At 33.7% G+C, this 25517-nt stretch overlaps 1 protein-coding gene across 1 annotated transcript in view; it reads left to right on the plus strand.

Moving 5' to 3' along the window:
* Nucleotides 1–18346, plus strand: part of DNAH5 (dynein axonemal heavy chain 5) — a 439069-nt gene extending 420723 nt beyond the window's left edge. Inside the window, exon 79 of the mRNA XM_001372730.4 lies at nt 16542–18346. Coding sequence (XP_001372767.4) covers nt 16542–16693 — 152 coding nt within the window. The 3' untranslated portion in view covers nt 16694–18346. The remainder of the gene's footprint in view (nt 1–16541) is intronic.
* The last annotated feature ends 7171 nt before the right edge of the window (nt 18347–25517 follow it).

Consider the following 25517-nt stretch of genomic DNA (forward strand, 5'->3'; position numbering starts at 1 on the left):
ACAACTTGCATCAGTCTTCTTGAGACTGAGACTACACCTTTTGAATATGTCCTCTCTTTCTCCATTTTGGGGTGTGTTAATCAATTAATCATCAAGCATTTATTAAACCCCAAATATATGCCAAAATGCGTTTTAGGTACTAGACATAAAAAGAGAAAAGAAAAAGATCTGTTGCTTTCAAGGAGGTATATAAGTTTCCCCTCCTCCCATACTTTTGTTATCTTCTCTTTAGCATGCCTTGTGAGATAATCCTTATTGCCTTCACAATTATATCATGTTTATGTGGATCTTTATCATGTGGATTTACTCTAATCCAGCTGCCTTTCCCACCTTTGTTCTCTTTGACTCTAATTCTAACTATTCAATAAACCTTCCCAGGCTTTGATGCAAGAATATAAGTGGGGGAAGTTCTACTGGCTTTAAAGATAAAAAGAGTCTACAATAAAATGTTTTTATATCTTTTTTTTAACCTCATTAAGTTTCATTCTGCAAAGTTCAGGAAATGACTTTTCTTTTGTTGAAATTTTAACAAAACTTTTGAAAAACTGGTTTTATCTCCTTTTATTTCTCTCTATTTTTTGAGGTCATATGGGTGACTCATTCATTCTTTATTCCTAATCTGTGTTTTCTAAAATATTTTTGTCTTCCTTTCTTATTCTCACTTTTGTATCAAAATTACTTAGTATCTTCTTCATATTTCTCTAACTTTTCATCTTCAAAAGAAAATTTGTGCCCAAGTTGTAATTATTGAGATGTCTTTATTTTTTTATTTTATTATTTATTTATTATTATTTATTTATTTTATTTATTTATTATTTTATTATTATCTTTTTACAGATACACTTTGTGGACAGATAAATAATGATCAAATGTCTCATTATTTTGGAGGGGCATATTTTGGGGGCCCTTGGTTTCATGACAAAATCATAACTTTTTTTTTTATTGTTTCTCCAAAGACTCTGAAAGACTTACTCTATTTGTATGCAACTTCCTCCTAACTTCTGGTTTTATTTATAGTGAAAATTTTAAGGTTGATGATTCAGTTTTGGCAGTAGGATGACCAACACATGTTCTGAAACTTAGAGTATAATTAGCAAATTTAGAGTTTGTAAATAGCCTAAAACTATGTGTTACTTACCATTCTTTGCCCTATTTTCTACAAATATTTCACTCTCTTTAGGAGATTGAGAGCTTTTTATTAATTGTTTTTATTTTTTGAAATGCTTTAATCAGATTCTTCATCACCATGTGGTCAGCCTCTCTTTACTCTCTAGATTAGTCTTCAGTCATGCAGACTAAATGTGTTGCGAGGGTTCAACTTGGAATCTTTCTACCATGGCAGAATTCTACTCTTTTGGAATAGCCTTCAAGAGCCTATGGTCACTTCCATTTATGAATTTGTAAATAGCACATGCCACTGGGGAGTTTGCTTGTTATTATTAGTCTGAAATCATTAACTAGCTGATTGTACCCTATAATGTCTGACACAATTGATTTTCAGTTTTTCTTGGCATATGTCATATCAAATATTCAATTACCAGTATCATTATTAATAATTGGATAAACTGAGGTAAATTGTAGAGGCAGAAAAGAAAGAAAAACATTAATAACTAAGATTCTAATAGTGATAAAGTTAATTTGTATAGAAATAAAAATGGAAAAATTGATGTTAGTTAAGATATAATGTTTGTTATTTCTAGTTTTTATTTAGTTTTATGGATCCTGATTAATTGTACATACTTTGTTACTAAATTTTTAAAAAATGCATCATGGTTCTAGTAGTTTTCAAAGGCTTTTACAAACAAATCAACATGAATTTTAAAATACAGCTGTAAAATATTTTCACAAAAATATGACAGAATTGGTGCTGCTCCTCCCCAAAATTGGCTTAAGCAAAGAGAATGAAATTCAGCATTTATTATGGTGTATAAGCATATCATGTCTATAGGCTATAGGGTTTAAAATTTGGATGGTTACTAGGTTATTTTTTTAATATTACGAATAGTAGTTCTATGGATTTTCTATACAAATATGACTTTTTCTATGCCATATATCCTTTTGGAATATTTCTAATTAAGGAAAAATTAGGAAAGGACATAAAAGTCATTGTTACTAGCATTATAAAAATGATATATATAGGTTCAATTAATATTAATTTTTTATCATTGTAAAAATGTATCTCCACATCCAAAGCCCTCTCAGCATTTGATGTTTATGATTTTTTAAAGATTTGTTAACCTTAATTGGCGTAAGATATAATCTCAAATTTTCTTTACTTTGCATCTTTTTATCTTGATGAACTTTAAACATTCTTGTATTTATTAAAAAACCTGTTTTTTCTCTTTTTTGAGAAATGGTTATTTTGATATATTTTCTTGTTGTCTTAGAACAACTTTTTCTTTTCAAAATTTGTGTCAAATGACATAAAAATTTAAATCTCTTGATTCTTTAAATTTTGTAGTGTTTATATTTCTAATATTATGTTGAGTTGTAATGATGAGATTAGCTCCAATGAAAATAACTTATTTTTCTTCTATTATTATTCACAATTTTAATATTAATTTTTGTCCAAATAATTATTTAAAAAATGTTCACACATTGTTTTGTTCAAAAATAATTTATTTTATATAACACAATCCACATGTCTATTATATTTTATTCTATTTATTGAACAGTTACGAATTTTGGTTTTTACTTTGATTAAGATAAATCTGTCATTCAGTTTTATTCTCTATTTTTCCTCATAAAAATAAAAATGGCCATTGGTTCTTTAGAAATTATTTTAGTATATTCTATAATAAATGCATCTAATTTCACTTTACTATACTTACTCTTCTTTTCATCCATTTTATTTAATAATCAATCCCTTCAATAATATTTTATCACTGGAAAATTATCAAACACTAGTTTATGATAGTTTCTAATTCAAGATTTACTTTTCCATTCCATTAATCTATCTACCCACTTAAAAAAATCTATTAACAAATAATTTGGTAAATATATTATAATTTGTGGTCTAGCAGTTAAACTCACACTCTCTACAATTTGTTCCCTTTATAATTTCTCTTGGTAATCTTGTCCATCTGTTCTGTCATGTAAATTTAATTATCATTTAATTTAATTCTATAAAATAGCCCATTGGTATTACCTTAAAATTTGTGAATTAATTTGGGTGATATGTCATCCTTATTATAATAGCACATATTTTGGATAATCTTTCAATTATTTATTATTTTTTCCTCATTAAAATATTTCACAGAGTTTTATGCATGTCTTGTGTATGTCATAGGAGGCTGTTATACAAATATTTAATAGAAATGGCACTCATATTTCTCCAAATGAAATTATTTTTGTTAGTGTCACAAAAATGTTGATCATTTTTTCAAGCTTATTTTTATATAAAAATATCTGGCTGAAGCTACTTGTCTCAGTTTTCCTTCCTTAATTCCTTGAATATTTTTACAGTGTTGAAATTTTAAAAATTATGTTGAATTGTAATGATGAGATTAACTCTGATGAAGATAGTCCTGTTGCCCCCCCCATTTTTTATTAAATAACCTCTAATGTTTCCATATTATTTTTTTAACTCTTGTTATTTCAGATCATTTTCTACCTATTCTAAGGAAAATAAATTATTTTAATTGTTTAACATGTCAGCCTTATATTTAAATATATTTTCTGCATCTTTCATTTAATGCTATCTTTTATATTTTATTTTATTCTATTAATTTTTCCTACTGTCTAACCATCCTTATATGCCTGTCATAAATTGTTCTGATAATGATTTTTATGTATTGGAGTATTTTTCAGGTATTTAAATATTCTTCATTAATATTTTTGATAGAATTCTCATGTAGTTAATTTTCTCTGCTATATTCTTGAAATGTTGGTAAAAGAGAATCATACTGCCTCATGGAAAGAGTTATCTTGTTCAATTAGTAAGTTCCACCCACACTATTCTTTACTGAATTAAGATTAAGGAACCATAGACTTGGAATTACTACAATTAGAGGTTTGAATTCAGTTTTGATAGTTGTTTTATGACCAGGAGCAAATCACTTAGCCTCTCAGATCACTAGTTTCCCCAGCTATAGAATAGTGATAATAACATCTACAACACTTTTATCACAAGCTTTGTGAGAATGAATTGAAATAATAAGGTAAAATGCTCTATTAACATTTAAATGTGTTATAAATATTAACTTCATTTTTCTTCTTCTTCTTCTTCTTCTTCTTCTTCTTCTTCTTCTTCTTCTTCTTCTTCTTCTTCTTCTTCTTCTTCTTCTTCTTCTTCTTCTCCTTCCTTCTCCTTCCTTCCTTCCTTCTTTCCTTCCTTCCTTCCTTCTTTCCTTCCTTCCTTCTTTCCTTCCTTCTTTCCTTCCTTCCTTCTTTCCTTCCTTCTTTCCTTCCTTCCTTCCTTCCTTCCTTCCTTCCTTCCTTCCTTCCTTCCTTCTTTCCTTCCTTCCTTCCTTCCTTCCTTCCTTCCTTCCTTCTTTCCTTCCTTCCTTCTTTCCTTCCTTCCTTCCTTCCTTCCTTCCTTCCTTCCTTCCTTCCTTCCTTCCTTCCTTCCTTCCTTCCTTCCTTCCTTCCTTCCTTCCTTCCTTCCTTCCTTCCTTCCTTCCTTCCTTCCTTCCTTCCTTCCTTCCTTCCTTCCTTCCTTCTTTCCTTCCTTCCTTCCTTCCTTCCTTCCTTCCTTCCTTCCTTCCTTCCTTCCTTCCTTCCTTCCTTCCTTCCTTCCTTCCTTCCTTCCTTCCTTCCTTCCTTCCTTCCTTCCTTCCTTCCTTCTTTCCTTCTTTCCTTCCTTCCTTCCTTCCTTCCTTCCTTCCTTCCTTCCTTCCTTCCTTCCTTCCTTCCTTCCTTCCTTCCTTCCTTCCTTCCTTCCTTCCTTCCTTCCTTCCTTCCTTCCTTCCTTCCTTCCTTCCTTCCTTCCTTCCTTCCCTTTCTTCTGCCATTTCCTGCTCTTATGCTTCCACAACTTATCTAAGTTATTTTTTCTAGTTATGTATTTTATGTTTTTTTCCTAGATTTTTATCCATTTTTATATTGTCACTTTTGTTGAATAGTTTCATAGAAAATATAGTTTTGTAGCTTACTTTTCTGAATTAATGTAATTCTCTTTCATGCTTTAATAATTTTGCTTTTCTCCTCTTTTTGATAAATTTTATAGGTGGTAAATACAATTGTATTTAAAATTTTTGTTTTTTTCTTCATTTAAAAATGTCTTACTCATTGCAAGCTTTTTACTTAGTGTTAAATGTTGGTGAATTGATTCGTCCAATTTACTTAACTTCAAAGAACTTTAATTTTCCTTTTTTAGGGTCCTAGTAATATAAATATTTTGGTCATAAAACTATCTCTTCATACTACTTTGATTACAACTCATTAATTTTGACATACTTATTTTATATTGTTGTTACCATCAATATAACTTGTGATTAATTTTTTTAAATATTTTTCATTTGACCTAAGAATTGCTTAGATACTTTTTTCTAGGATGATTTCCCCTGAATCTTTTGGTCATCTCCCCCCCACCCCCGCCCTCCATATTTCTATTTTGTAATCAGTTTGTATCTTCAGGGTTCTTTTTTAAAACTATATTTATATGTAAAATTAAGATTGAATTGGGATAGTTTTGTAAAATAATTTTAGGTTTACCTTTGCCCTTCCCTCCACCTCCTTCCTCCCCACAAAAGAAGACTTTGATTATATGATCAAGCTGAAACAGGTCCCCCCCCCCCTGCTATGAAACTGGATGGGGACCTCCCTTCTTTTCTTAAGATTTTAAAAAGATAAAAAGATTAAGACATGGGCTAATCTCTGACCCACTAGAGAAGTTAAGGAAAATCAACAAACTCAGGTAACCAAGTTTAATTCCAGACACTTCCTGGTAATGAAAGGATGTTTCAGTATTTTCCTGATATGGAAAAACAACAACAATAACAACCTGCCTCTTCCACTGATGATGATATGAGGAAGAAAGAGTTGAGGTCTCTAAGTAGACCTCCCAGTGGCAGCTTACCAATCAGAGATGTTTTAGGATGGAGAGAGGAGGTATTGCAGGTTGAACTCAAAAGGAAGGCTGGAAGGAAGGAAGGAAGGAAGGAAGGAAGGAAGGAAGGAAGGAAGGAAGGAAGGAAGGAAGGAAGGAAGGAAGGAAGGAAGGAAGGAAGGCATCTGTGTCAGAAGAGTTTAGTCTCTATTGTCCTCTTTACTTGCTCTGCTGGATTGTGGAAATAATCAATTAATCAGATCAAGATCCTTTACTAGTTAATTAATAAATAACTTTAAAATTAAAAATATTGTCTCAGGTGTGGCTAGGTATCTCAGGAGAGAGAGAGAGAGAGAGACAGTTTTTAGAAACAGGAAGTCCTGGATTTGAATATGGTTTCAGACATATCTTAGCTGTATGACCCTGGGCAAGTCACATATCCCCAATTGCCTAGCCCTTACTACTCTTGTTCCTTAGAACCACTACATGGTGTTGATTCTAAGAAGGAATGTATGGGTTAAAAAAAAAAAGAAATGTTGCCTCTTAAAATGGAAAATTTCAATCATTATACCTATAATATATTTTTCTGTGCTATAAAATAATTATTTATTCTGTAAAAATTATATTTACATTTGAAAATAGTTTCATACCATATTTCCCCAAATTCAGTTGCTTCATCAATCTATCAATGTTGGTGATTTCTTTTTCATTTACTTAAAATTTTATTTCTCTTATACTGATTATGTTCTATTGAAATTTCTTAATAATTTTCTTAATAATTCTTCTTTGTAGCTCGGTATTTTTTCTTAATTTAAATGCTATGGTGCAGGTATATAAATGTTTACTGTTAATTTTAACTTTAATTTTTATGTAGAATCCTATTATCATAAAAATACTCTCAGAAGAACTCTTATTTAGGCCATCTGATCAGGTCCTTTCATTTAACAGTTGAGGAGTTGAGGATCAGAGAGTTTAAGTGACTTGACCAGTGTCATACAGGGAAATAACTAGCATAGCCTATATTCAAACCTAAGTCTGTCTGTTTGTCTGTCTCCTTCTGTTTTCTAATTTGTATTTTACTTTGTTAGCAATAAAAATTTTCTTTTCCATCAGGTGCAGTATCTTAAATTTAAGTCCATATTAGCATAGTTAATCTATATAAATCATCTATTAGGTATGGGTTTGCTAGGTAACATAATGTTGTGTTTTGTTTTTCATCATATATGTACCCTTTTAGTTTTCATGGGGAAATGAAATAAATCTCTGAATTTATATTCAAAGTAAGTGGTCAAATCTGAACTTCTCTCTATACTCCTTTGTTTTTTATTTCCATTCTCTTTTTAGGTTTTAATATTTTATCAGATTATATCTAGATGCAACTTTAATGATCATTTCTACATTTTGCAATTCATGTTCTCTTGCTCCTACCTCTTCCCCCAACCCCTGAAATGACAGGTAATATGATTTAGTTTGTACATGTGCTATCATGCATTACATATTTCCATATTTATCATATTAAGACAGTCTCTATATTCTTTGTTGAAATACTAAATTATTTACTTTGTAAGGAAGCATAATTTTGGTTACTTCACAGATACTATTCCATTACCAACCTAAATAAATAGTCAGACACACACACAGGTACATATAATTTTCTTATTTTATATTAACTCCTTAAGTCTTGTGAAAATTCAGTGATTTCCCCACTCCCTCACATTTAAGAGAGGGATTTTGTTCTTTGATACTATTCTTTCTATCATCCTCTTTACTCTGCTACATCATAGACCACAGGTCATACATTTTATCTCATTTTACATTTGATAAAACTCAGGACCAGTGGGGCTAATTAATTTGAAGGTAGTATTGAAACATCAGGAATCAGATTTGAATTAAAATCATCTGAATTCAGAATAGGTGCTCATTTCACCATACCATGCCTCATCTCTGCTCTTTGTATCTGTTGTCATTTTCGATCTTCCTTCTTCACATATTTTCCTTATCAGTCCATATGTGTCATTTACTAGTTGAACATAAAATGCTACTATTTTCAAGTGCCCACTAGTAAATCATAGTTGCAAAATGACTGTTGATTAAAAGCATTTTTCTGTTGTCTTTTTTTGCTTTTTTCAAACGAAAAGCGGTTTTTAAGGTTGTCTCTCTTGTCTTAAGTTTCTATTATTCACCAGGAATTTTAAATGACATTTTTTTAATCTTTTAAAAGAATGATCACACTCAGAAGAGGGTTTGGGGTTGAAGTCTTAAATCGCATAACTTTTGAAAGACTGCATGATGATTACTCTTAGCACCAAAATCTAAGATAAGAACTCTCTCAACTACAATTTCTGTCCCCTTTTGCTATTCTCTTAGTAGTCCCTATTTTATGTCTTGCTTATAGAAACCAGAAATCAGAAGGCTCTGACAATGACATTTTCTCCCTATTTTGAATTTATGACAGAAATGGAGATAGTGATTCCTTTAGTCACTGGACAAATATTAAGCTTGTGTCTATAGACCAAATGATCCAGTCTGGATTATGACCTTTGATTGAGGAACTTAGTTTGCCAGTTTTTATATGAGAAACATGTGGCTAATGGCTTCATGTTAATTGCTTCTCTCAGTTTTGTGAACATTGCATTTTTAGAAATAAAAGTCAAAGGTTCTCTTGGTTAAGCCTAGCTTTTTTTAACATTGCAGTGATATTTTCATTACCTTCACTCTCCATATGAAAAAGTATTATAAAATGAAATCCAAATCCTTTTCCTACTGCATGCCTAAAGTTGTTTCTTAGGTGATTTATAATTCTACTATAAAATCTTTTCAAATTTAACATTGAACATCTCAGTGTGAGAGTAATAAAATAATAATTTTATAATAAAGTCAAATCTTGATTATTCAAGAACACATTATTCAATTTGTGGATGAACTGTACTACCCCTGCCAGGCATCAGTCAGGTTTAATGCTCATTAGCAGCAGGTAAAGGAGGAAATAAAACCAGCAGCAGAACTAGTGGCTGATATTTGAATCTATTTCTCTACCTTTACTTTTAAAATGCATTTTTTTTCTTTTCTTACTCTATAAAGAAGTTGGTAATAGTCTATTTTAAAAAGTAGTTTCATATCTGATTGATGATGTAGCTTCTCCTTTAAACACCAGCTACTGGATATGGCTATATATTTTTTAAAAGAATAACATTGCTAATGATCAAAGAACACTTCTAGAGAGACATTCAAAACCTGGTTATCTGACTGTTAACAGTTTCCATGCTACTATGAAGGAAAAAGAAAGTTTGCTCTTTAAATTCACCAACCTTGAAATAGAGCCACATTTTATGTTCTTTTCATAGAAGCCTCAGATTTCTTTTGCCTTTCAAGACATTTGTGAATTATCTATATAAACTTCAGCAAGTTGCAACTTCCATGTTCTTCCATGTAGAATATGACATTGGGTTTAGCTTGATGGATTTCAAACTTTTTCATAGTAGTGAAACCATTTTATTTTAAACACACTGTTAGGGGAACTTTTGAACTAGAATTGCAAAATAACTTATTAAAATGTATATTTTAACCATATCAAATAGTTTTAAAAAGCATGGATATTTTAGTGGATTGGTGATTATTATCAATATGGGTGTTTGCTCTATTAGTCCCAAATTGTAATCTATCTCTTCTTACTCTTGTATAATTTTTGCTTTTGCTCTTTAAGGGAACCTCCACCAAGAATAAACTCAATATGCTAGAGGTTTTTCTTTTTGCTTTGTTCTGTATTAAATTACATGACTATACTGGAACACTTGATCTGTTCCTCGCAGTTTGAATCCCATTTTATTTGATAAATGCAAACACAAAGATCATTCTTTCTAATGATTGCTGCTCTGATTATTGGCCTCAAATGCTGGCCACAGATGTTTGCCATTGTCATGTTGGATGCCTTGTATGAGACTGAAATGAAAGAAGGATGAGTAAGATCTTCTGGATGTTTACAGATGGCATTGTGTTGATTGAATCAAGCCCCAGAAGAATACAGGGCCTACTCAGTAATTAACCTAACAATATATTCACAGAAAGTTGAGTGGATTTCCTATTGTCGATATTATGACAGAGTGGGATGGTGAATCCATTCAATAAGTGTGTCAGTTCATGTATTCAAGACAGGTACTACAAATGGACCTATAGTCAAATAAAATGAATAGAGCTAGTTGGATGATATTTGGGAAATTTCATAATGCTTTTGATGCTTTAATAATTTAATCCTTGGACCAAAAGTAATTTTTAAAATATACAAATAGTCTGGAAAAAAATATAATAACTCATCTTAATTCTTCACCATCTCTAATTATCAAAGTTGCCGATGAATGACAGAGAAATGGAAAGACATATGGTGAGTCCAAGTAAGCAAGTAAGTTTCAGATTTTGATTCATGAGGAAATGTATCCTTCAAATAACATGGAGGACAAACAGACTGTGCCATCTGCTTTGTCATTGTGTCTGAATGTAAGAGTGGAGATTGATTAAGTAAAATAATCAAACCATCCCACCCAAATGCTAAGCTCTGATGAACTTCTCAGGTGAGAATATAGCATAGTTATTCAGAAGGTATTAATAAGATCCAGATACATCCTGAAACAAATCCAAGATGGTTTCATTGAAATTAGGTGCTCAGACTGTTCTTATTGGTTGAGCAACTAGTGTACATTATAAAGGAGTTTATATAAAAGGAGCTAGTTCAGAGCCGTAGGAGAAATTTCAAGGGTTGAACAACAGCATATATTACACTGTTGATTAATAGACAAACATTTGAAGGTATGTTTGGGCAAAGAGCAGACAGACCCTGTGTTGGAATTTGCTCACTTTCCTCAGTCCTTGGGGAGGTTCCTTTAACTTGTAGCATGCTCTGAAGTGCATAGAAGCCAAATGACCCGTCAATCTCTTCTCTATTCTAGTTCAGTCACTATATTTTTCTTCTTCCACTGGTTGTCCCTCTGCTGATGATTATTTCTAGATGTTCCCCCTCCTTCCGCTCTTTGACCTGACCCTTGTAATCTCTCCTTAGTGGATAAGTGACACAATCCTTCTGAGTCTCAATTTCCTCATCTATAAAATAGGGATAATAATATGTTTACCTATTATATTATAAGGTTATTAGGGAAATAGTATGTAAACCTTAAAATTACATATATCATACATATATAAGCTATTAGTCTAATATAGAATTTTATTATTATTTCATTTGATGACACTACCATGGATCTTTAAGATTGTGTTTATTGTAGTACTCTTGAGTCTGCAAAAAAAGTTTAAGAATATGGGACTAACTTATAGACAAATGAGCTTAATTAGGATAAGAAGTTGAATAGTCTAGGGGAGAGAATTTCCAGTGAAATAATACATAATAAAGACATTTAATCCAGTAGACTATCTTCCTATATCATTGTTTTTCTCTCTCCTTTATTTTGGATTCACCAGACTGCATATTTAAGCATATTTGACTAATTTTGTCCACCTACACAGAATGTTTATTTTTGCTTCCAAAAGTATTTGCTTAACCAGGGATGATACTTGTGAGTCATTCGTGATGTGGTTTAGTGTCTGTCAGCACTTCTATTAAGCACTTCTACTTACCATGGTTTTTTTTCCACTTGTAAATATTTGTCTCATACTGTGATTTGGCATGGTTACTTTCAGTTCTGGAATAGTTTTAAAGAATTAAGATGAATAAATCTATTCTGAGAAATGCTGGTGTTGAAAATAAAGATGTTTTAAAATTCCACTTTACCTTTATATGAAGTGAAAAAGCTTTTTTGATTAACCTTCCATAAAATATATGGTCAAATTTCCTTAGCATGGAATAAAACACAATTATACTTTGACTTGTATCTGATCACCATATTTTATGATTCCTTAGTTATGCTGTAATTTTGACCCCAATTCTTAATCTTCATACTCTTTGGGGTCTCCTTCTCCTTCAGACTTCTTTGTTAGATCATAAGCCCTGCACTGGTCACTCTCTTCTCTCTTCTCTATCGTGACTTCTTGGTGAAACAACTCAACTCTACGTTGACCTCTATTCTCTAAACCCCCCCCCATTGTCCTGTCATCAATCATTCTCTCTCAACCCCCAAACCTGGATTACTCAGACCAATTACTTCCTTTCCTCCTAATCATATTCCATTGAAAGGAGATGGAAAAAATCATGAAACCATAGCATAAATTTCACTCTAAATTTATGTTATTTTAATCAGAACTGGGCACTGACTTCAGTAAGGTATATATTTTATTCCTCAAATCAGATTACTATCCTACTTGCCATAGCAACTGTTTCAAACCTTTTTATCTTCTTAAGCCTTCTACTATAGGCTTTCCTCCACCATTTCAGCTGAGCACCTCTCATCATATTTCACTTTAAAAATGACTGTTCACCCACTTCTCCTTCTTTGTTCCTCCTTTTCATTACACATGCTTCAGACCCTTGTCCTCCCTTTATTCTCCTTCACTCCAGAACCAGATAAAGAAGTAGCCCTGATGCTTGCCAAAGCCAATTCTCTACATGTATGATTATTACTAGTGCTTTATAACTCCTCCATTTAATTGGCCTCACTATGCTTCCTAGTCCATCTCTTATTTTCAACTTCTATCTACTGTTTCCCCCATCCTGACTCCAGCTTCCTAAAAGCTTTCTTGAAAAAGCCATCTATATTTGATGTCTATACTACCTCTCTAAACTTCACAGTCCTATTCCTGGCTTTATTATTCAACTGAAACTATTTTGACCAAAGTTATAAATTATCTTTTAATTGACACATAATGGACCACTTTTGCACTTTCTCATTTACCATTATTAAATTTTCAGCCATGTCATATCCCCTAACCATTTATGTCTTCCAGTGTTCTGCCCGAGATCACCTTTTCTTTTTGTTTGTGATTTCATTAAGAAGTATATATTCAATATTCAATAATTGTCCCTATTGCAGATGACTCCAAGATCTCTCTCTCTCTCTCTCTCTCTCTCTCTCTCTCCCTCTCTCTGTCTGCCCATCTATCCCCCTATTTGCCTCTATTTCTTTATCTCTCCTACTATCCCTTTCTCTTTTTCTCTCTCTCTTCTCTCTTTCTCTGCCTCTCTATTATTTCTCATTCTCTCTGCCTCCTTCCTGTTCACTCTCTCTCTGTATCTTCCTCTCAGACTTTCTGCATCTTTCTTCCCCCGACCTTTATTTATTCAACTACAATCATACACTACTAACTTCTTCATCTCAAACTTTATATTTTTAGTCATCTGAAACCCAATATGTTCAAAAGAAAATTTATTATCATTCTCCCTAAATTGTCATTTCTCCTAAAATTTCCTATGACATTTGAGGGCAACACCATCCTCCAAGTCACACTTGCTCACAAACTAAGTGTCATGCATGAATCATTAATCTCACTCACCTCATATATCAAATTCATTGCCAAATCTTGTTATTTATTACATTTCTCTTCTCTGTCTGTCTCTCTGTCTGTCTCTATCTGTCTCTGTATATATTTATATATATATATATATATATATATATATATATATATATATACACAATCTGAGATCATCTGAACTATTCTAATAGCCTTCAAAGTAGTCTCTGCCTAAGTACTTTCCTCACCTCATTCTAGTCTCCATTCAGTTGCTAAAATAATTTTTATAGAGTACAAAGAATCTTCCTCTCCACCCACCCACCTCCCAACTCATTGAGCTCTAATGGCTCTCTCTCTCTTACCCTAAGGATCAAATAAAAACTTCTTTGTTGGCACTTAAATCTCTTTGCTGCCTGGTTCTTCCTTGTCCTTTTAATCCTCCTACACTTTTGTGTTCTTCATACACTCTAGGATACAACTCTCCTGGCTGATTTGCAATTTTTTGATCTTGACACTCTTCCCATCTCTGTGCCTTTGCACATTTCATTCCTGAAATAGTCTGTCCCTTCACATCTACCTCTTGGTTTCCCTGACTTCCTTCAAGGCTCAGTAGAATTATTATCTATTATACTGGGTCTTTGTCATCATTCCCAGCTTCTTATAGCTTTCTTCTCTCAAAATCATCTTTCAATTACTTTGCATATATCTTATGAATTCTTATTTATTTCATGCTATCTCTTCATTTCAATGTAAACTCTTTGAGGGCAGGGGTTATTTTGCCTTTATTTGTATGTCCATGCTTTAGATTAGTATTTGACACATCAGAAAGTACCTGATAAATAATTGAATGAATACATATTCTCAAAACTGTAGAGAAGGTTTTAAAAATTATCCCTACTAAACTTATACCATTTTATCTTACCTGAAAAGCCTGCCAAGTTAAGTAAGCTACTTACTTAAGATAGATAGAATCTCTAGGACAATAAGGATGAACAGAAAACCAAATAATAAAACAAAGATTAATTATATTATGCAAGTGTATTACAAAATTAGTGCAATCAATTTTGTCTTATAGTTTTCCAGATTTTGGAAAATAGAATTTTGGATCACTGTGTTGAAATGGACTTTATATTTAAAGAACACATTTTAAATTATTTGAGCATTTATATTAATATTATAGTTCATTGGAAAATATATTAATAATTCAATATTTATTTTTAAATTAAAAATCAAGTTAATTTTTTCTAACTCTAAATTAGTTAAAATTTTTCTAAAACCATATAATTTATTTTTCTACCAGGATTCACATGCATTAGGAATATTTTAAAGTGTTTAAGAGATGCCATTAAAATTGGATTAATTAAAACTTGTTACCAGGATTGTACAATAACAATTCTGTCCAATGATTCAAAATTTAAAGTGTGCTTAAAATATGATATCCCATGTGGTGTGGGTTTTGCGGAACAGAGTTTGGTAGTGCTTTTGCAAAATCTTTCCCAAAATCCTTGGTCTGGTAAGTGTGGCAATAATGGAGATTTTCTTTTCCTTCTATCCTATATGGCTGGTACTATCTCATGTCACATATCCCTACTTATTAGAAATTATATTTGAATGGAAAAATTAGAGGCATTGGATTAGAATCAGTTTTTTTTAATGTTTCATGGATGTGTGATTTCCTCTGTGTGAATATACCCCTCACCAATATAAATAGCAACTTTCTACCTCTTTAGTCTATCTATAGTGTTTATAATTTAATATGGATAAACATAAATTATTGACCTAGTGGTCAGGTCAACTGTTTGGTGAAAAGCCTGCTGAATTGATCGAGGCTGGTACTTTGACTACAGCTATATGTTCAGTAAATTAACTGAGCTATATCAAATATGCCGTCTTCATCATCATCATCATCATCATCAATTTTTGGCTGAGCAGCTAGATGCTTTTCCAATTTAGCAGGATCTACTGTTGCTTGTGCACTTTTGAGACAGTCTTCAGGGTTCTAAGCCTTCTCTGAAATGATAAGACAAGCCTATGAATCTGAGTTAGAAGATGAAAATAATTTCATTTTAAACCTTTGTATATCCTAGTGAATTTCCATGCCAAGGAGTCTTAGGACTGATGAAAACTTGCTTTAGTGGATTTGTATCAGAAAAAATAAACAACTTATTTCCAGTTTGTCTTTTAGAGAAAATTAAGCAAAGTTAAGAAGGCTATTATACACACACACATATATGGTGAAGTACTATTGAGGAAGTTATTGTTTCTTTACATTAGTAGGCTCTCATTCTGATACAAACTTTAAAAAATCCCCGAGACTGTCAGTTTAACAGTATCTTGCTGCCATGATTTAGAAGAATTTTTTATAGTACATGGAAGTGAGTATCCTTTATTAGAGCTTTTGGTAAGTGAATCAACTCTTTGAAGCTACTAAAGAATCATTCAATGATATATGCATTGCTATGCTAAATGACCCACTCTTTAGAACTCATTTTCATCGCATGGTGCATTATATTTCCATTTGCTTAGTAACATCTGAAAATGAGGGAGCTCTCTTAGAACTGCTGATAAAAAGTGGTTTGGTGTATGAGGAGGCAGGTGGTAATGGACAGAGTTGTAGGGAAGACATTGAAAAGAGCACCTTGTAATTTCACAATGAAGAAAGAGTGGCAGTGGCCTCTTCTTTGTCCCTGAAGCCCTCATTAAATATGATAGGCCATTTATACATGAGACAAGCCCCAAGTAGGGTTCCAATTTAAATCCATGGGAGGATGGCAATATATTGGTGGGAAAAAGAAAAAAAAATGTTACAGAACATCCGGGCATGAGCAATTTTAAGGATTATCTCTGTAAAGTAATAAGTAAAGCCAAACTCTTGGGACAAATCAGATGAATTCATGGTGACACAATTGTGTTTTACAGTTCATTAATGACTTTGAAATGCAAGGAAGCTTAAAATGCACATTTTGCTATGAGAATTTCACCACTTCTACCTTGGAAGAATTCACTTGCATCATTTTTGAAAAAAATTCCTGATGAAACAATTTTATCTCCATTTAAAATACACCTCAGAATGTATAAAGAATATTTCCTTAATCTGATTAATCAGTAGTTTTGAATTTCATAGGTTCTTTAATTTTGACTTTTTGTTCCTTTTAATATTTTTAAGGTTCAAGAGATCCCCGCATGTATACATGTCCGATTTATAAGAAGCCAATGCGAACGGACTTGAACTACATTGCTGCAGTGGACCTTAGAACTGTCCAACCCCCAGAGCACTGGATACTTCGTGGGGTGGCCCTCCTTTGTGATGTTAAATAATGTTATAATATAACACTTTTCATATGGTCATTTTCAGTGTTTTCCACTGAGGAGTTTCAAAAGGATGAGTAAAGAAGTAAGCTTTTTTCTTTTTTTTACCATAAAAATATTGGGAAATACACTTCCTACAGCAAATTATCAAAACAATGATTTATCTATGCATTATGTAAAATATAAATTAAATGAACCCCCCAAATTAATGAACTGAATGTCTTTCCCTTCTTAAGCCACCTACTTGCATCTGACCCACTTCACCAGTAGTGGCCAATCACCATTTCATTCAAAGGTTATTCTGTGATTTAAGAGAAGTAAATGACCAATGATAATTATAGCCCTCTTTCTAATGACTTGTTCCCAAATCCACAATAAAAGAAGCATTAATTGGCTTCATACTGTTTAACTGAAGATTAAATAGGTGAGGTAGTCAATGATTCTCCCTATGTATTAAAAAACTTTTCCCCCTATTAATAGTGTGCTAAAGCAAACCACAGGTTTCATAGGAAGTATATGGTACTTTGGCCTTTGATTTTCTTTATCTTTGGTCAAGGGATTTAATTCTAAAATTTGTAGTACCAAATTAAAAGATTTTTTAAAAAACGGAGTGATGAAAGTGCCTTATAAAAGACAAATTTTGTGAGATATAGTGTAAAAAGTCTTGGGGTCAAGGGATCTAAGTTAAATTAAAAGTTCTACTCCTTGTTAATTTTTTGAGCAAATCATTTAATCTCTCAGATTCAGTTCTCTTCTCCTATATACATATATATATGTACATATATGTATGAGGATAATTTTTGCACTATGTACTTTCCAAGATCATTGTGAGAAAGGCACTTTGTAGATCTTATAGCATATTACAGAAGTGAGATTTTTTAAAAATGAAGGAAAATGATACCTGACTAGGATTATTTGTAATTGCAAAGTACTTTTTGGTCAAATGCTTTATAAATTAAAACTGTACATCATTTACTCCCCACATTCTTTTTTTCCATTTCAAAATGCTCATTTTTGTTTTATTTTTAAAAATAACTCCTTTTATCTCTGATTTTGCCTTTTTTTCTAACCTCCTTTAACTAGAAATATTTTGTCTAAAGTCTAGTGATAATATCTAACATTTATTTAGTTCTTTATATTTTATGTAAACCACCTCATTTGATCATTACAACAACCCTATTAGGGAAAGTAGTATTAGTATATATTCCTTTAAAAAAGCAAATGAAGACAGTTCAGGAAACTAAAGGTACCCAAGGACCTCTAACACAGTATCAGAAGAAGGCCTTAAACCATGATCTTTTCTGATATGAAGTCTTGTTCTGTTTCCATTATGTGATCAGTTTTTCTAGGTAGTGTTACTTTATGCTTAAAAGTCATAAGGTTTGGGCAAGATTCGGTTTATATGTGTTGCAGTCGTTTATAAATGTGATAGTTTAAATATTAGGCAAGAAATTTTTCCATGCTAAAGGGGTTGATAATGTGTGTGCATATGTATATGTGTGTACAAGGCAGGCAGGTTCTGATGATTGTGAATAAGAGTACGTGCATGCTATTTAATATTATAGAAGATAGGCAGATAGGAGCCTCTGTTATACACTCTCAAATAATCCTTTCATTTGAATACTTTAACAAATTGATAAATAAACTGATTTTTGTTAATTACATAGCTATCTTTTCATGAATGGGCAAAATTATATAATATAATAAATGATTATTTTTTAAAAGTTTACTGATTGTTGGTAATTTGGTCAATCTATGCCTTTTTCTCCAGAGAGAGGAATGGAACGTTCTGAGAGAAATAGCTAGGGTGACTGATTGGTCCCTAAATATAACTCCTGACACCAAACACAATTAGCCTTTGTCAATCTATCCATCTTTGATTTTATAAATCACAACTGTTTTTTGGTATAATTAAAGCTGAATAGGATCTGCTTACTTTGCACTGATACACTTGGATTTCGTCTACCAAGAGGGTATTGAAGGACACCAGCTAAATCCTATTCAACAACAACAACAACAGCAACAGGTATTAGACCATGCCATGTCACCCAGGCCATTATATATTGCACCCAACATTCATGGTTCCTTGTAGGGAAACACTAAATTTTCTATGATTCTCAGAAAATACTCTCTCTGTACCACCTAGCTCTTTTATGGGTATCAATACTTGCTTCATTCGATAGAGGTATGGATTATGTATATTTATGTAATAGAACTCTGGGCTTAATATTCTGATCAATATTGGGTTTTTTTTCCTTCCCTTTATGTTTTTTCAGTGGAACTTTAATCCCATGCTAATTACCCAGTTAAATGGATAATACAAACATAATTTAGCTATGTATAATCTTTACTTGTACCTATAAAATCCAAAGGGATAAAAAATATCAAAATTGCTTCTAGATATTCTCTGTATCCCTCCAATTTCTTATAGTTTTCACATTGACTTTAACGAGGATATATGTATTGTGTAAAAACAGTAGCTTCCAGACACAGTGCAGGTCTATAGATTTAGCCACTGATCATCTTCTCCCATTTGGAGCCAGAAAATGTCCCTAATGATGGAATTAGTGAATATTTCCCCCATCTACTTCCATCTGTTTTCCTACACATGGCCTCTTACAGAATTACTATACTAATGAATGGGGTAACTTGAGAGCTAAGGCAAGCTCCTGTAGGAAATACTGTTTTGCTCATGGTTCCATTACAAGCAGGAAATCATCAATATCTTTGACTGTGTCTCATTAAAGGTAAGTCATTGGCTGTTTGGCATGGGATTCCAATAGATCCTGGCCACTGGAATGTTGGCATGGAGCCAAGATCATGCCAAGCACAGATTTTTCTTCTGCCACCATCCCTTCCTCTCTACTTCAAATTAACTCTCTGTAGGTGAAGATGTACACTACAAACTTCTTGTCTCACTTTCGCCTCTAACCTATTTTTTGGTTCTTTTTATATGATCTGTGTTTAATGAATGGGCAAATCCAAAACATGAGGTTAATGGCTCATTTTATCAGGTATCACCATAATCTCTGCTATAGAGCAAAAGTTTTTTAATCTTTCTTTGTCTACCTCACTATAAAACTACATAGTTTTTGCTCATGCAGAACTTTGGGGAAGGACCAGTTGCTTGTGAACATCAGCATACTGCTTCACCTCTCTGAACCAGATGGATATAAGGCTGTCCTTGTACTTTGAAATCCAGGAGCAGACAGAGAGAGGAGAATCATTATGGCAAATTTACAGATAAAGAAACTGAGACTCTTAGTTATTATAAGACTTGTACTTCATTTGTCTGGTTGCTTGATTGTCTAGTGGAGGCAAAATTCATAAAAAGGCACATGAATCCAAAATTCATTACTCTGTGTCCTACTCTACTCTTCCTTTAACAGAGCATGGAAGAAGCAAGAGCATTGAGTCCCTGAAAAGATTAATATGGTCATCTCCTTTTCAAACTTGAGTATTTAATTTTAAAAGAGATTAGTCTGACTTATTTCTAAGTTTTCTATTGTCCTGTTATTGATTCACTGATTGATGCTCTATTCTGGTAATTTTGACTTCATGCTATCCCCTGCACAGTTTCTAGGACTCTTGGAAGAGACCTCTAATTTTGTCTACTTTCAATTTTTCTCTAATCACATCCATTCTTCACATAGCTGCAATATTAATAATTCTAACGTACAAGCTTGACTTCATAACTTCTCCAGATACTACAATGGCTTTTCTACTGCATTAAAAGAAAATACAAACTTTCATCTGGCATTAAACATTGCTCACATTTTGGCTCCCATTTATTTCAGCAAGCAGTTCACATTATTCTTCCACACGTTGTGTAAATGGAGATTCTGAACCTTTGGACTTCATCCCCCAGAAGTCCCTTAGTATTTCCCAAAATTTCCTTTAATCTTTCCTGCACCTCCATGTTTGCGTGATCATGTTATTGTTACATAAGTGGCTGTAACTCCTCCTGTATGCAACAAAATTCCTAAAGAAAATACAAAAATCCTCTAGGTGGGATTGTTTTCCTTAAAGGTCCTTGTTAGGTAATGACTGTTAAGCAATGACATTGCTAGATTCTTTTTATTCTCGATTTCCAAACCTTAGTAAAAACTTATTTCCTGTCATCCGATGATAAATTGAGAAGTAGAAGGAATCTCAGAAGTCTGAGTCTAGCTATCTCATTTTCTAGACAAAGAAATTGAATGGGAGTCACGTGACCAAGGTCCTAGATGCAGCTCAAATTTAACCCATGTCTTCCTTTTCCAAATCTAGTGTTGGTACCACTATAAAACACTGTGTCTCTTTTTCAGAATCACAGGGGATACATTTCAAAATAAAGCAATTAATTGAAGACAACTGAAACCTACGGTTGGCTGATTCTAACTTTTAAAAGAACTGATGAGTCAGAGGGAAAAATAAAGCATCTTAAATATATAGGTGTAGAATAGTTGTTTTCTTTTCCTTAGCGATTGAATAATCAGTCTTATGTATCTAATATTCTTTTCTGAGCTTATTATTACTGAATATTGATTTTTCTTTAATCTGATTTATTAGTTCTACGGTACCACTGATTATTAGGCATTGTTAGCACAATAAGATGATGCTTCCTGAGCCTGATAAAATGATGCATTTAAATTTATCCTCTGGTTTTCCAAGATGAATTATTTGAATCCTTTGACAGTCCAATACACAAATGTGTGTTTCTGAAATGATAGAAAATTCCCTTGTTTAGGCTTTTGTTTACAAAGAGTATCTAGCACTGGCTCATCAGTATATTTCCCTTGTTTGTGTACCAAGTATTTACAGGCTTGTTGGTAAGTATCAAAAGGGTCCAAAGAGAGATTTCCAAGGTCCCTTTTTAGCTTCAAAGGTGGGATTTGGAGAAGTATCGGTGGTCCTGGGAACGCCTTCTTATTCATTTTAAGAGGGAGCTCCAGTTCATTGCTCTGTGCTCTATTTTCAGCAGCGCATCCCAGCAGGCTCCAGAGCAGAGCGGCCCTTGTTTAATCTACCACTTGTGAGGCTGCCCAGGACCTTTCCACCTGCCTGGGAAGCTTAAATTTGGGCAGCCAGGTGGAGAGTAATTATACCCCTAATCCTCTTCTCTCTCTTCATTTGCATGAAGAGGATATGAAAGAGCGAGTGGTGAGGAGGGAAGCAAGCTAAGGGGTAAAAGGAAGCTGTCTGAGTGAAGCCGGAATGAGTGATAAGAAGAAAGCTGATGCTGACAGCCTGAGATTTCTGCTCTCGGGCTCTTGTTGGAATTTGCTTATTAGGAAGCGTCCTGGTAGATCAAGACAGTTTCAGTGAACAACCAAACTGAATGAGAGTCTATGGCTGCAGAAAGAGGAAGAGGTTTGTACTTCAGAGTTACCATTATGTGTATTTTTTGTAAGACTATCATTTCACGGCACAGCAATGAAACATTCTTAGGATCCAGCATGATAACTCCTGTGGCTAAACCAAATGAATCGGAGCCTTTGGAAATGCTCTGCCTTGTCCCTGATGGGGCCCAAACCTATAAAAACTGTCTTCTGGCCCCGGTTAATGAATCCTCTTCCTTAGAGTGCTTCTGCTCCTTCCTTTCTCTGACGCAGACCCCTGCTTAGTTTCTCCAAGCTTCTGGATTTATGGTCAGGCTTAATTGTTTCTGAGGTGGTAGTTTATGGAAGGCAGGTTATGCAGCCAAGACACCGAGTACTGCCCTCTTTTTCATCTGCATACGGATGACATTTTTCACTTTGCCAGTTGTTATTGCTACTCCTGTGTTCATTGATTATGACTACGACCACGAAATAGGGTGCAAAGGGAGGCTTTGGCCCTGGCTTCTTTTAATATTTGATGACCACAGTAATACATTTCTTCATTTATTTCTTCACCTGGGCTAATAAAGACCATGCACATCAAATGCAATCCCAAATAAATGGGCCTGGAAAGCCAATTAAGGGCTCCTCAATGCTGGGGGCAAGAGTCATTTTTAATAAGACTGCAGCCATGCAGGGCTCATTGGGGCGACCTGAGAAAGAAGTAAAATTAAATTTGAAGAGAGTCAGGGAAGAGCCTGCCAGGAAGGCACTGAATGGATAGATTTAGAGGAGGTTTAGAATTTAAAAAAAAAAAAAAAAAGCTCTGCTTGGGTTGGTTTTAAACATTCCTCTTTACTGCTGAGCCTGGTTTTTAATTCACTCTGTTGAACTTCATCTCTCTCAGTGCAGTCAGCTGTGATGTGCCCATTTATAATTTATTTATGCAAATACTTAAAGCAAATCCCCTGAGATCTGAAGAAAACACTTTAGTATATTTCATCATTTGAAAAATGGTCATTTATGTGTGCCAAATGATACATTTTTAACCATTCTAGCAAAACAAGAAAATCATTTTATTTTCTTGGGATCCTAATGAATTGCCTGTGCCAACATTTTCTATTCCTAGTTGCTTCATATCCCCAAATCCTTCCTTCTAGGATTTCTAAGTAGTTTTAATGAGTATCACTTAAAATTTTGATGATGACTGCAATTTTGGTTACCTTTGCAGAGAAAAAATGTTTGATTATTTTGGTTATAATAAGAAAACAGAAATAGAGTAGAAGCGGGACAATATAGGTAAAGAAACTTTCTAGAGCTTGACTGATTATTTGGGGTTTGATTCCCTCCTCCAATATTCTCTTTTCTACTCTTCCATTTAATTTAGTCAATTAATTGGCCCCTTGTGCCAGGTATTGTGCTAAGCATTAGGGATACAGAAAGAGGCAAAGGATAATTTCTGTCATCAAGAAGCTTCATGATTTTATTTTCATATGATTTGACTAATAGGCCTTTAAATCATGAAGCAGAGCATAGAAATTTAACCCAGTATGAGGGGTTTTCAAGTTGCTTGTGTAAAATATAGAGAGAATGAAAGAAGTTCAATAAGCTCTGTTTATAGCTCTGAAATCACCAAAGATGTTTCACAGTAGATTTGTAGAACCCCAAGTTTATAGATGTAGCGTTGGACAGGATGTGCAAAATCACCTAATCCAACTCCTTCATTTCATAGTGGAGAAAGCTGATGTCTGTCGAGGCAGAAAGATTTGTGTAAGGTCATACACAAAGCATTTCCCATGCCAGGAAGATTAGTCCAGGTTTTGTGTTTCTGTCAGATGCATATTCAAATATAAATAGAGATTCATGTTATAGAACTGTTAGATTGGAAGCTCCTTTAGGGCAGTGACTATCTTTGGCCTCTGAGCACAGTATCTGTCTCATACTACGTTCTCAATAAATGTTTATTGGATTGAAGTGAGTCAGGTGTCTTGGTTTCAATTTGAGTAATGTCATTAACTACATGTGGAACTATTGGCAAATTTATATCCCCATCTCTAAAATGAGAGGAAGAGAGATTAGGTGAGCTTTAAGATCCCTTTCAGCTCTTAATAGATGATCTTCTGAAACTAGTAACATTCAATAATGAAACCTACCATTTTGTATAAGGAGAACACAAACATTTTTTCCACTACTTATTATTTTTTCAAGAAAAATATACTAATTTATTTTTAACAAAGTAAACAAATTACAACTATACACTCTAAAATAGTTCTTCTACACAGGAAAAATAGTAGTTGTGGGTTACTCATGTAACAGAATAATCTTGTATTGCATTTGTTAAAAAGAAATGAGGCCTATTTGCTTTAAGTTGGTCAAGGAAGTCTTCCAATAATGTCTGTAGGATCTGAACTGCATTTTTTTTCTTGCCTTATTCTTTTGACTTTCTTTATATAGTTGTCATCAGGGCATATGCTGCTTTTTTTCCTCTATTTTGCCTCACCTCATATATAATCTCTCATATTTCTTGATATCCCTCAAAATGCTTATTCCTTCTAGAAAATTCATCTTTAGATGAATCATGAAAAAGAGTAGGAGGTAATGTTCCATTAATACATTCATATTCATATCAAACAAATCCTTGCTGTGTTATAAAGAACAGTTTAAGGGGTAGGATTATCTGGTGGTTGAGAGTGCTGGGCTCTGGGTCAATGAGACCTGGTTTCAAGTCCTACCTGGGAAAGACTCTTAACTTCTTAGTTCTCCAGAAGACTCAAGAAGCACAATAGTAGCCAATTTGCTTGAGCTGGAGGAATTTCTTTATGTGAATAAAATTCTAGGTCTGAACAAAAGGAACAAAAAAACCCAATAATAACCTAAGATAATTGCATTTTACAATCTTTGAGAAAGAAGGAACATCTTAGCACCCTAACTCTGGAATACTAATTTGTTTTGCATTTGAAAGCTGATCCAGAAAACTTCACCTGGTGGTTGTTCTGAATAGTAGTAGTGGTAGTCTCTCAGTGACCGAGAATGACAATTGTCTTTGTGCTTTTTCATCTATGGTGTACCCTCATGTGGTTTTGGAGTTCAAAGGCTGAGGCGCACAGTTTGTGGCACATGGGGCCTGGGACGCCAGTTGTTATGGGAGGTGCGGTTGTGGCCTGGTGTCGGCATTCACGCACAGAGGCAAGACGTCGACGTTGCTCATCTTCGGCGGCATGGTGAATGTGGGTTCGCCAGCTGCTTCTGTCAGAGGCAGCGAGTTCTAGTTGCTTTGGTGTAATGCCAGCCCACTTCAGGTTTGACTTTAGCTGATCCTTGAATCTTTTCTTTGGTTGGCCTTGTTTCCTGAGTCCAGCTGACAGTTCACCGTAGAATACCTGTCTTGGTATTTGCAGTGGGTCCATGCGGATGACGTGTCCGGACCATCGTAGCTGGGTGTTGAGGACCAGGACTTCGATGCTGGTGGAGTTGGCTCTGTCGAAGACTTCCTGGTTGGTGATTTGGTCCTGCCATCGGATCCTCATGATTGA

Source organism: Monodelphis domestica, chromosome 3 (genome assembly GCF_027887165.1).
Source record: "Monodelphis domestica isolate mMonDom1 chromosome 3, mMonDom1.pri, whole genome shotgun sequence".
NCBI classification, from domain to species: Eukaryota; Metazoa; Chordata; class Mammalia; order Didelphimorphia; family Didelphidae; genus Monodelphis; species Monodelphis domestica.